The sequence below is a fragment of the Microcebus murinus genome, chromosome 24 (assembly GCF_040939455.1).
Source record: "Microcebus murinus isolate Inina chromosome 24, M.murinus_Inina_mat1.0, whole genome shotgun sequence".
NCBI lineage: Eukaryota > Metazoa > Chordata > Mammalia > Primates > Cheirogaleidae > Microcebus > Microcebus murinus.
The window spans coordinates 29,904,954-29,918,238 of NC_134127.1; the positions used below are offsets into that span (position 1 = coordinate 29,904,954).

General features: G+C 51.1%; 1 protein-coding gene across 5 annotated transcripts in view; it reads right to left on the reverse strand.

Annotated features, from left to right (window-relative positions):
* The window catches only part of ARHGEF10 (Rho guanine nucleotide exchange factor 10), an 86,152-nt gene that overhangs the window by 16,613 nt on the left and 56,254 nt on the right, over positions 1-13,285 (reverse strand). For all 5 annotated transcript variants that reach the window (XM_012788812.2, XM_075997286.1, XM_075997285.1 and 2 more), the window contains 8 exons: positions 10,306-10,421; positions 9,758-9,885; positions 9,483-9,583; positions 7,815-7,936; positions 6,842-6,925; positions 5,080-5,303; positions 4,179-4,336; positions 1,724-1,866 (listed from right to left, as the gene is read on the reverse strand). In XM_012788812.2, the coding sequence (XP_012644266.2) occupies positions 1,724-1,866; positions 4,179-4,336; positions 5,080-5,303; positions 6,842-6,925; positions 7,815-7,936; positions 9,483-9,583; positions 9,758-9,885; positions 10,306-10,421 (1,076 nt within the window). The remainder of the gene's footprint in view (positions 1-1,723; positions 1,867-4,178; positions 4,337-5,079; positions 5,304-6,841; positions 6,926-7,814; positions 7,937-9,482; positions 9,584-9,757; positions 9,886-10,305; positions 10,422-13,285) is intronic.

A 13,285-nucleotide genomic window follows, 5' to 3' on the forward strand; every position in this document is an offset into this window, starting at 1 on the left:
TTTTTTGTATTTTAAGAAGATCAATCATTGGTTGTATATACAGGAAATATATTCCCAACTTTTCATTTGTAATTTTTTTTTGAGATAGGATCTTGCTCTGTTGCCCAGCCTGGAGTACAGTGGCATCACTGTTGCTCACTGCAGCCTCCAACTCCTGGGCTCAAGCAATCCTCCTGCCTCAGCCTCCCAAGTCGTGTGGCTACAGGCACCACACCAGGCTAATTTTTTAAATATTTTTGTAGTTACGGGGTCTCCCAATTGCTTAGATTGGTCTTAAACTCCTAGTCTCAGTGATCCTCCTGTTTTGGCCTGGCTAAGTGCTAGTTCTACAGGCGTGAGTCACCACATCTGGTTCACTTAAAAAAGTTTTGATACCCATGCACATACATTGGATGTGAAAAAAGTTATATAACTTTATAGTTTGGGAGGCCGAGGCGGGAGGATCGCTCAAGGTCAGGAGTTCCAAACCAGCCTAAGCAAGAGCAAGACCCCGTCTCTACTAAAAATAGAAAGAAATTAATTGGCCAACTAAAAATATATAGAGAGAAAAGTTAGCCGGGCATGGTGGCGCATGCCTGTAGTCCCAGCTACTAGGGAGGCTGAGGCAGGAGGATCACTTGAGCCCAGGAGTTTGAGGTTACTGTGAGCTAGGCTGACACCACGGCACTCACTGTAGCCTGGGCAACAGAGTGAGACTCTGTCTCAAAAAAAAAAAAAAATTATACAACTTTATATTTTATTGTATTCTTTATCATGACAGCTTCTGGGTGTGGCCTTCTTGGTGAGGCTGTCCCTTATAGCAAAGTGACGGAAACATTCTCTTGCTCTTCTGTGTTCATGGTTTCAGTTTTTATGTCGAAATTTCTACCCACCCGGAATGTTTAGAAGAGGAGCGTTCCGGGGCGTGGGGCCCAGGCCCGGGTTTGCTGAATGGCTGGGGCTGGCTGGCATCTCCTCATGCTCTAGCGCGTGACCCGCTCACCCCACTGGGCTGAACGGCCGTGTCAGGCAGGTGATAGTTTCCCACGGGTCCCTGAGGACCCTCTGTTCATACTGAGTATGTTTCTTAAAGTAATAAGTTTCTATTAAATAGCAGGAAACCAGTGAACACGGATAAAAGGTTAGTAAATATTACCGTGTTTCCCAGAAAATAAGACCTACCCATAAATAAGCCCTGGCAGGATTTCTAAGCATTTGTGCAATAGAAGCCCTACCCCGAAAATAAGACCTAGTGATGGGCGTGGCTACGCAGCGCATCTGCACAACCCATGCATCTCATCGCAGAGCGGTCAAGAAGAGGAATAGCCCTTCTCATCTGCCCCATCGTGACAGCGACTATCCCAGAGGTGACCGGAAAGGTGCGGGCAGCCCCACCCACAAGGTCGGCTCCCCCGTCAGGTCCCGGCCACCCTGTGCGTGCTGCAAGCTGAGGCTTTGAGCGGAAAATAACACACCCCCTAAAAATAAGCCCTGGGTGTCTTCCTAAGGAAAAATAAACATAAGACCCTGTCTTATTTTCGGGGAAGCACAGTAACAGCTGAGTTTTTCTAATTCACCTTATCTTTTCTAAGCAGAATCATAAAGGAATTTCTTTCACCCGTGACCAGAGGCGAGAGGCGCCTGGGTTTCCTGTGAGTGGAGGCGGCTCTTAGACTGCAGCCTGGGAAGTCGGGGGCTGTTTCTGGACTGCACCTCGCCATCCCCCCGCCCCCGGGCGGCTCACCTCCACAGCAAGCGTCGCAACCCCGATGATGAACACCTGGCCCCCGGAGGCCGCCCAGAGCGTGTCTTCCACCAGCAGCAGACTTCTGACCGGGAGGACGCCGAGTTTTATCACTTTCTGAGGTTCGGAATTCCAGGTTCCATCTTAAAAGAAAATATTTAATTGCATTCGGGTTCCGTTCTCTGCACAGGGACGGGGAGGCGGGGGGAGCACAGAGCACTTTCAGTAACAGACGACCGAAGTGTCGGTCGTGATTTTCCTGCCTCTGATTGATGTTGGGAGTGTCCGGGGCTCCAAGAGTGAGCGCTGAGGTGGCAGGGAAGCCCCTCCGCAGCCAGCAAGCTCGGAGCACCTGCAGTCAGTGTGCGTCCCTCTGACCCCAGCCTGGCCACTCCCCAGTGTCAGCAGAAATCATTCATTTGCCCTGAATCTCAGTGTGCTTAACTGTAACATAAGGGCAATCCTACCACTAGTTTAAAGGTTGTTTTAAAGATTAAATATAATGCATGCAAAAACCTCAGCCCAGCACTTGGCAGGCAGATGCTGGACGAATACCAGTATTTACAGCAATAATATATAAAGTGATCTATCCACCAGGAAAAGGAACTGCACCCAGAGTAACCAGGCACATGTTTAAATTTCACCATTACCTGCTTTGATTTTACAAATCCCTTGTTCCATACTCTATCATGAAGACAGTTCATGATATCTTCACTGAATATGAAAAAAAATCAAGATTGGGGTTAAAGGAATCCTTTCTTGTGATGAACTTACTCTCTTTCCCGAAGCCTACAGAGTAATAAAATATTTTGTTTTGAAAATGTTCTCAAAGCTCCACTGATGAGGACTCCTATGCTTTATATAAAGTATGTGTGGATAGCTTGGATATCGATAAAAAAAATTGCTGGAAGCAAGATTCAACGCAGATTTTAAGAGCAAGTACTATAACCATTCTGTAAATAATCACAGTGAGCTCTTCAGCTCGGCCTGGCCAGCAATGAAGCCAGCGTGCACACAGATGCGGCTCGGCGCCTCCCACGCTCTCACGACACAGACACGCCTGGTCAGCTGGGGGCCAGGCCCGCTCCCGTGCCTGAGTTCTGGGGGGCGCGAGGTCTCTGAACACAGACCTGTTTGGGAGCCAGGCTCTGAGCCGCGGCCACGAAGGCAGCTGTGCACGCTCTGACTCCGGCGCCCTTTAGCCACACGCAGCTGCGGTGCGACGCCTTGCGCCACAGCCAGGACAATTCCCAGCCCGTGGCCACCGCCCGCCTTCCACGCGCAGTGTCTGCGCTGGGTCCGGGATGTCTCCATGTGCTAAGCATGAACGCACACACACATGTATGTGCGCGCACACCCCCACGTACACTCACTCACAAATGCACACGTGTGTGTATGTGCACACACACATGTGAACACACGCAGACACACGGCCTCGCATTTGCGGGCACACACACATGTGCATAGACACAAGCCCTCGAATATGGCGCTCACAGCCCTCTGAAGCACTGGGAGCTCCACGTTTAGCGGGCACACACGGTGTTCTCGGACAGGCACGTGTTCCCTAGCGCACGGCACGGCACCAGCACGCCAGGCTTCTGAACCTGGGTGGGAACTCCAGTCCTCGCCCCGTGTCTGTGTCCCAGGCAGTGTCCGGCGCGGCTCAGCGCTGCCCCACTGACCTGCGACCCTCCGAAGCAGGACCCCGAGCTGACAGACGGGGCGACATACGTCACATGCTGCACTCTGGTTCAGGGTCAACCTCCAACAACGGCGCTTTGTTTCCCGAGCACCTCGGCCGCTCTCCCTGCAAACACTGTGCACCTGTCTCTCCCACGGAACCCTCTGGATGCGGTGACCTGCCACAGCAGCGGACCCCGGAGCCCAGGGAATGGGGCGAGGGTCCCTGCGGGGCCCAGGTGCAGTTCCAGCTATTATTCCCCGCATTTTATCCTTCTGATAAATTTGCCTTTTTACTCACAAAGCTTGAAATGCGATTTTTTTTTTTGCTCCCTGCATAATCGAGTAATACCAAACTAAAACACAGGAAGCCAATCAGGAAACCACTGAAGCTGCCCACCATGAAGCAGCAAGGACTTGGGCTGTACACCAGGGGCCTGAGACTGCGGCTCCCGGCGCTGCTGAGCCCGCGGCCCCTGTCATGAGATGTGTGGCCAAGAGGGCCCTGAAGGCTGTGGCAGGAGGCTGGGCCCGGCTGCAAGAGCGTCAGCCAGTCAGCCCAGCGCCAAGGGAGCCTGGGCCCACCCGGGGAGCAGTGGGCGAGGGCTGCTGGGGGAGGTGGCTGTGGAAATCCACGCCTGGGGGAGAAAAGAGCACGAGAGACTGAGACAGAGGCCCCTGGGGAGGGAGTGGGCTACGCAGGCCTTGGGGCAAAGGGCATGAGCCCTGGGGACACAGGCTGGAGCGGGAGCCCAGTCCCAGCGACCTGCCTCACCTGCGGCTCTGGCGTAGCCGGCCACCGCGCCGTCCACCAGGCCTGCGTACAGACTGCACGGCGAGCCCGCCAGGCTCATGACTGTGGACCTCTCGGGCGTGAAGAAGTGCTGGAGCCTCACTTTCTTGGAGCCTTGGCTGCTTTTGTACACGGAGATGCTTTAAAAGGAAGACATAAGCTCAGAAACATAACTGCTCATCGTGGAAGAGTCGAGTGACCATCAAGGCAAACGCATTTAACGCCTCAGCCCGATGCCCGAGTCCCGCCCGTCCTTCCCCGCTCCTGGACACCCTTGGTGGCGGGATTTTAAAAACATCCCTGACCACTTTCATTTCTTTCTTTTATTTTTAAAGAGACATTCTGGCTATAAAAAAAATTCAGTGCTTCCTGTATATTTTAGAACTTCACATCAGGAAGGCAATTTTACCTTTCCTCCTCTGAACAGTGCCAACTTGCAACATGATTATAACACAGAATACGGCTGTTTTATTCCAAAATGTAATGAGCGATGTGCTTCTCAGAAGCACTAATAAAAATGCAACATTTAAGTGGCAAATAGTGTGGCACTTTTTCCCCTTTTAAATAAATACCATTTCTCTTTAGAAATTTCCCAGAATAACTTCCATGGGCCCAACTCACTGGTTATTTAAAAGCACAAAAAAAAAAAAAAAAAAAAAAAGAACTTGTATGGAAAAAAGAAAAGAAATACAAAAGAAAAAAAGAGAAAGAATTTTATAATTTATTAAATAATAAAAAAATAAAATCCAAGCACAGTGACCCCCAGAACGTCCAGTTCCCAGGCACATGGCTCCTGACACGGAGGCCGACGCCCTCTCCGCCCGGCCCCCACACCTGTGTGGGCGCAGCGGTGACGGCCCTTTGCGACTCGGGACGGCCCTACCTTCCCTCCTCCGCCCCTACGCAGACGGTGGGGGTGTCGCCAGCCCTCGAGGCGGGGGGCTCGGGGTCCGAGGCGGGGCCGGGCTCTCTGCGCTCCTCCTCGGCCGGGATGTACACCATGCACAGGATGCGGGACTCCACGTTGAAGCACTCGATGACCTTGGGGCCGGAGTTTTGAAACGAGACGATGGCGATCTGGCCCATCTGGTTGGTGCAGCTCCCGATCTGCGCCAGGGAGTCCAAGGGGAGGGGATGAGCGTGGGGGTTGGGGGCTTCCACGGTCCGCGGACCCCCGACACTCGGGGCCACACAGCGCCCGTCTCCACGGGACAGTCAACTCTCAGAAAGATCAGATGACGTTTAAACACACTGCCAACAGGGCCTGTTTTCCTTTTTTCAACATATGGAATTAGGTTTTCAAACATTTTTAATAAAAAGAGTATAACTATTAATTTTTAAAAAGTCACATTTATACACTTTAAAAACCATATACCCATCACTGTTCAAATGGTAAAGGCCTATTTATACACGATTTAGAGTCCTAAACAGATTAATATCCATTTTAAATAGCACTGATGTTTAACAGACCTTACCTAAAAACCTGAGTCCTTCAAATGAGAAAAAATTAACAGGAAAGCACCCTAAAGTGGATAGTTCATATTTAACATGTGATGAAGTGTGTGGCAGTATTTCTGTGTCTACGAACTTCCTATGTGTTTGAATTCTCACGCTGAGAAAACGTAGCATAGTCGGTTTCCCAACGGAATTGTTTTCTACGTGGCGAGGAGCCTGAGCCTTTGTGGACAGGCAGTGCTGGCTGGTTTCCGATGCTCAGTGATGTTTTTCTTTTCCGCCAGCTTCCAGGCTGTTGTTACAGTCCCTCATTCTCCCTGCTTCTGCTCCCAGCTACGAATAAACAATCCACTTCGGGCCTCTTGGGACAGGAGCCAACTCGCCCCGCCCCACACGGGCCTGCAGGGGGTGGGCACGACCAGGGACGAATGGCAGGTCCTCCCGCCCATGTGGAACACGATCCTCTTTCAAGATCGGAAACCCCCCAGGGGAACGAAGCCCTTCATGCCTGGGTTGGCAGGAAAGAAACACCAGCTCACTGGGCTGTTCTGTTTATTAACAATAACGAGAACACTAAGCAAGCAGGCACTCTGGCTGTGAGGAGGGGACGGTGGCCTGCTGCAGAGGATGCTGGGAGGAAAGTCAGGCGTGTCCGGAGGCAGCCAGGGGCCTGGAGGGCAGGTCCGAGGGGCCTCAAGAAAGGGCACACGAGAGACGCAGACCACGAGAGCCTCCTGGTTTGCAGGAACCAGAAACAGCTGCTGCAGTTGCAGCATGATTTCGGATGCCGTGTGTCATTTGGAACAGATTAATTTTAATTGCTAAGTTTCTAGTGAAAAAAAAGCTAGCCTTGGAAGAAGAAGGGGGAAAAATCCATGCAATTTAACCACCCAAATCGAAGAAACATTAAAATCATTCTCATAGTAGTTAAGTGTCTTTGGACTGAATTTAATCTGGTAAAAGTTTCAGATGAGAAAGAAAAGAAACTAACATCTTAGCTCCTAAGAATGCTGCATCTCTTCCTAAAGGAACCGGCTCCCTTTCAGGGGGAGTGTCCGCGTTCGCAAACACCCGCCGGGCTACTCGGCAGCTAACGGCGGCGCTCCCCCGGCGATGCACGCCTGCGCTCCCCGCCACGCCCACCGCGCCCCGGATTCTGTGAGCTGGCGTGGGGAGCGAGGGCGTCTTACCCACAGGAAGCCGTGCGCTGTGGAGGAGTCCGGCTGACCGTCCTTGCTCAGGCAGGGCTCGGGGTTGTAGGTGGCGCACTCGATCTGGAGTGGGGTGGAAGCGGACCTGAGAGGGGCCGAGAGGCCTCCAGGCCACACAGTCTGACACGGACTGACAACACGCTTCCAACACAGAACCGCAGATGTTCGGGCTCATCGCCGACAAAGACGAAAACGGGAGAGTTTGAAGCGTGGGTCTCCGAAAGCGGCACTGGAGCAGCAGAAACACCCGAGCACACCAGCCCCCACCCGTGTTTCGCTGTTGGGGCTCTCGTCGCCGCGCTGCTGAAATCAGCACGTCCCTCTCTCCCCTCCCGCCCCACCCCTCTTCCCCAGGGCCGGGCGGTGGGGCGGGAGGTGGTGGGAGCTGCCCGGGGCCCAGGCCACGAGTGCAAGCACCGGCCGGAGACCAGGAGCCAGAAATGGAACGTCTCTGTACGTTCCTTAAAGAAGACGTATCAACAGGTCGCGGGAGTCACTGCAGGTGCGTGGCCTGTTGTGCCTGAACCGGCGACACCACAGACGAGAGCAAGGCGCCACCCGGAGCCGGAGCGGCTTTGGCAGAGAGGGCCCGTGCTCCAAGCAGCCCCGAGAGCTCACGTGAGGACCCCGTGGTGGAGACCGACTGCCTGTCCAGCAAGAGCCTCACGAGCTGGCAAAGCGAACCAGTCTCCCTCGTGTGACTAGCCGTGCCCCAGCGTGGGACAGCTGCTTGGGGACGGCAGGGTCCTGCCCAGGGACGGGCCCCAAAGACGTGGGCTGACCCTTGTTGTTAGGTTTCAGACAGCTGCAATCTCCATTTATTTCTAAATAGATTACTACGGCTAACCCGGGAAGACAGCGTCCTGACTGCGCCCCTCCCGGACACCCTCCCATGAGACGGGGAAGGCGAGGCCCACAGTGGCGAGGGTGCCTGGGCCCCGCCACCCCTCACCTTGAACTCCTGCTGCTTGGCCACCATCACGGGCATGTGTCCCACGAGCAGAGGGTGCCTCTCCTTCTTAATCTGATTCCCTTCGTCCTCCACGCAGAACCAGCCCAGGTGGTTCTCCTCCTCTGCAAGGGGAGGCAGACAGAGATGAGCCCGGAGCGCGGCGAGCCTGCCCGGAACCCAGGTCTGCGTGGCTGGCAGGGCTCCCCTGTACAAGTCTCTAACGTCCCGTTCGCACAAGACCAGGGAACTCGATGTCCCGATTCTGGGAAACCGTGAACCCTTTTCTCACGGGGTGGTGCGGCCAACACCCGGGTGACGGTGACACCTCCCAGCGAGCGTTTCCGCAGCATGCCTATAGCCGAGGAAGCCACACGGCCTCTTTTCCTCTCCTCTCCCCATTTTCCTTCCAAAGCAACGGGGATGTTTAGATGCGAGTGCGAATCCCATGCAAGATGCCGAGGGAAACTTTCAGACACGGCGCAATACGATGGGATAAAGAAAGTACAATGGACGGACAAATATTTCACCGTCAAACATCAGCCTTGGCTCTGAAGAACATGGGACTGATCTCAGGATAAAAGGGAGCTTCTCTCCAGCGTGGGCGACCTCATTGGCTGAGTCTCTCTGGACCACACCCTGACAAGCCTCCACGCAGGAAGGAAGAGACGCGGGGCCATGTGACTACTTCCGCGTCCACTGAGCAAGTGTTCTGTAGGCTGCCCTTCCATGTGGGCAGTATGCTCCTCCTGCCACTAATCAGCGCTCGCCAGGGTGATGACCTTCACCCCAACCACGGTTTCTCCTCTGTATCCCATATTCAGTTAGCAAGTCAGAGCATCTCATCTAGAAGAGAATTTTACATGCACACGGGCATCCCGTGTGTTCTGAGTGATCTGTGAGTTTATAAGTGACATAAATTATACATCTACGTCAAAACAGCAAGGCTAAAGGGAGGTAGGAACAAGGAAATCATCATGAAGTCACACCCATGGTTTATCTCCAGTACTGGGAGGGCCTCTGGCCACCTGCATTTTGTGACTCAGGGGTGAGGAAACAGGCCGAGATGGACCACAACATTCCTTCCCTCTGGAGACAGACCCACACCGGGCCTGCATCAGCCCCCGACTCACATTCTAGACCTGACAGGCTTACCCTGGGTTGAGCAGCCTCAACTAATAAACTGATATTAATTTTTTTTTTTTTTTTTTTTGGTGAGACAGAGTCTCACTTTGTTGCCCAGGCTGGAGTACAGTGGCATCATCATAGCTCACAGCAGCCTCAAACTCCTGGGCTCAAGTGATCCTCCTGCCTCAGCCTCCCAAGGAGCTGGGACTACAGGCATGTGCCACCATACCCTACTAATTTGTTCTATTTTTAGTAGAGATGGGGGTCTCACTCTGGCGCAGGCTGGTCTCGAACCCCTGACCTCAAGTGATCCTCATGCTATGGGTGCAGGCGTGAGCCACTGCACCCGACCTAATATTAATGCCTTGTTAGAATAAAAGCTATGGTTTGCTCCTGCAACCCTAAATTATGACATGAACTTCTTAAAAGTCACTTGTGCTGGGGTTGATCTTTCCCACGTAAAAACATTCTTCCAGGTTCATGGATGGATCCATCGCCGAGTTCAACTCTTAACCCTCAGTCAGCCATGCAGAGCACACTCACCAAGGGCAAGTTTGGCCGTCTGCAGGCTATTGGTCCAGGATTCTTTGATGGCGGGGGTAAAGGTGTTGAAGACAGCCGTGAAGAAGGTGGGTCGCCCGGACCTGCCAGGAATAATAGACAAGCCTTCGTGCTTTGTAATATGAAATTAAATTACTACGTTTTGCCTGTCTGATAAAATCGACAAACAAACAAACAAAAAATTACGTATCATGACAAAGAACCACTTTTTTCCCCAGCATTGGCCAAGCAGGTTTTGTTTTAAAGTCACCACTAACTTGTCCTGCTTCCCTGGGAGCTGTAACTGGATTCTGCAGCAGTCCGCAGCTCTGATCTCCTCTTCTTTCTTCAGAATAAGTCTTTGTAAACCTGAGGTCCAATCATGGGCTACTGACTGGTTTAAGTTCTGCAAAGAAAATAAATATGTACATTTTTAAATAGCTAAAAAAAAAAAAAATAGGACCAGCCTAAAAGCAACGTAACACAAAAAACTCAGGGAGAACAAAACAATCAAACAAATAACAAAACACCTCATATCTGATTGTGAAAAAGAAACCCTGGGAGTCAGATCACACTGTGACATTGTGGTGTGGCAGAGACATTTCTCAGATAGAACTGATGCTCAAGTCTGCTTGTAAAAATGAAGAAAAGTTACCCTAATAGTTTTACCTTATCCAAGATAACAACAACAAAAAAAATGCACATCAGATCAGTTCTTACAACCACAATGAATTCTCACTTCTGGTAGAACTTGGAGATGGAGTCGCATATCCACAAAGATTTAGGAGTAAAAATAGAACTTAACTCAGACTGCCGCGACACTTACCTGGTAGTGTCCCTTAAGGCTTCCTATCAGCTGGCTGATTTGACCAACGACATTTAAGTCGTACAACAGGTTCTGTAAATCTTGATACAGCTGTCCCGGCCCCATGTAAACTTTGTCTGCAAAGTGAACAAACAAACAAGAGGGTACAAATGTGAAGCCAGGGCTGCTCTGACACTTGAGGGCACAGAACATCAAAGTAAATGCTAGTTACGTCTTTTTGTAAGTTGGGGGGACCAGAACTTTTAAAAAGTGGATATTTTCAAGCATTTAGTCATTTCCTTTCCTAACATTTATTTTGAAATAATTTAAGACTTACTGAAAAGTTGCAAAACTGGCACAAAGGGCTGCCTCCTGAATGCCCAGATCCCCTGGGGGTCAACCTTTTACGCAAACGTGGCACAATGTCAAAACCAGGAAATTATAGTGATATGACGCTATTAACTAAGCTGCAGACCCACCTCAAATTTCACCCATGTCCCCACAAGTGCCACTTTTCTAGCGCTGGATACAATGCAGGGGCCCACCCTGAGTTTACTTGTCACGTCCCCTAAGTCTCTTCCAATCTGGGAGAGTTCCTTGATCTCTGTTTGTCTTTCATGACCTTTTCATTTTCGAAGGATGCTGCTAAGCTATAGTATGTCTCACAGTGTGGGTGTGACTGACATCTTGTCACTTAAAGTATTTTTTAAACATTGTTGACGTAATAGCTGTTAGTAAGAGACACCTGGAAATAAATGACATTTAATCTGAACCAAATTTCCAATAACTGAGGTCATCCAATATTAACATGAGTCCTCAGTGATCTTTCCTGAAGATTTTAGGGGAATAGCAATTAAAAGAAAATAGCGAAGACTTGTCCACAGGAACTGTGGTTCGTGGAGTGATGCATGTCTGGGGGTCCACTGCTCCATCACCCCACAGAACAGCTCCATCACCCACAGAACAGCACCATCACCCCACAAAACAGCTCCATAACCCCAAAGAACAGCTCCATCACCCCACAAAATGGCTCAACTGCCCGCAGAACAGCTCCATCACCCCACAGAACAGCTCTATCACTGACAGAACAGCTTCATCGCCCACAAAATGGCTCCATCACCCACAAAATGGCTCCATCGCCCACAGAACAGCTCCATCACCCCACAGAACAGATCCATCACCCCACAGAACAGATCCATCACCCACAGAATAGCTCCATCAATCCACAGAACAGCTCCATCACTGACAGAACAGCTTCATCATCTACAAAATGGCTCCATCGCCCACAGAACAGCTCCATCACTGACAGAACAGCTTCATCACCCACAAAATGGCTCCATCGCCCACAGAACAGCTCCATCACTCACAGAACAGTTCTGCCCACAGAACAGCTCCATCACTCACAGAACAGCTCTGCCCACAGAACAGGTCCATCACCTACAGAACAGCTCTATCACCTACAGAACAGCTCCATCACCCCACAGAACAGCTTTATCACCCCAGAGAACAGCTCTGCCCACAGAACAGCTCCATCACCCACAGAACAACTCTGCCCACAGAACAGCTCCATCACCCCACAGAACAGCTCTATCACCCACAAATGGCTCCATCACCCACAGAGCAGCTCCATCACCCACACAGCAGCTGTATCAACCCACAAAACAGCTTCATCACCCATAGAACAACTCCATCATCTACAGAACAGCTCCATGGCTCACAGAACAGCTCCATTATCCTATAGAACAGCTCCATTGCCCACAAAAACTCCCTGCTGTCCCTTTAGAGTAACCCTTGCCCTGGAAATCACCTCTTCTCCTTCCCTACAGTTTTGTCTCACAGTACTCCACATCTACCTTTAACACATAAGTAGTACACATGTGCCCGCATAGGGGTTCAACTAATGTGCCCTTGGTCAGAGAAACTACTTGGCTTTGGGGGAGAAGGGTCTAACTGAGATCACGGCAGCCTTTTCCCTTTGGTCATCAATGCCACACGCTAAGCACAGCACCAGCGCACAGCTCAGGGGAAGACAGGGCTGCACCTCTGCCCCTGCTGAAGCACACAGTTCCACGTTGCTCAGAATCGGTCTTTGAAACACGCGTGAACAAGTTGGAAGGGATGCCAACATCCTGGCAACTGTTTCTAAACTGGGTGTGCCAAGAATCTGACATTGTGCTTTAATTTGGAAAGCAAGTATTTCTGCCTCTACTAAATGTCTCTGTGAGTAACCACACGTTAAAATAGAAAACACTTTTATATTTAAACAAGTACTTCACGAGATATAAATTCTGTTGCAAAGCTAAGGTTAGAAAATTATTCAGTGGCAGCTGGGCGCGGTGGCTCACGCTTATAATCCCAGCACTCCGGGAGGCCAAAGAGGGAGGATCACTTGAGTTCCAGACCAGTCTGAGCAAGAGGGAGACCCTGTCTCTACTAAAAACAGAAAATTAGCCGGGCGTGGTGGCACACGCCTGTGGTCCCAGTTATTTGGGAGGCTGAGGCTGGAGGATAGCTTAAGCCCAGGAGTCTGAGGTTGCTGTGAGCTGTGATGATGTCACTGCACTCAACCCCGGGTGACAGAGTGAGACCCTGCCTCAAAAAGAAAGTTATTCAGTGGCAACGTTGTATTATGCTATCCACATTTCCCCATTACGTAATCAGAAATCTGCGCTAGAGGCCTTTCCTGTCTCGGTGCCCTAATCTGCAGAACTGAGACAACAGCCCTTTCCTGTCTGCCTGCTCTGAAGATCAAATGAAACAGTGCAGTTCATAGACACAAAGCAGTCTGTGAACATGGCGCAGGGTACAGATGTGTGCACCGCATCTCACATCACACACGCGCGACTGTTGAATTACCCATCTTGTCGCGCTTCCTGAACCCCAACACCCCCGTTTAGGCTCTTCCTCTACTTGGACCACCACTGGCCTGGCCAAAACTTCATATTTCTATCTCCTTCTTTTCCATTAAAACATACAAGCAGGGCCACGGCAGCCAGACGGC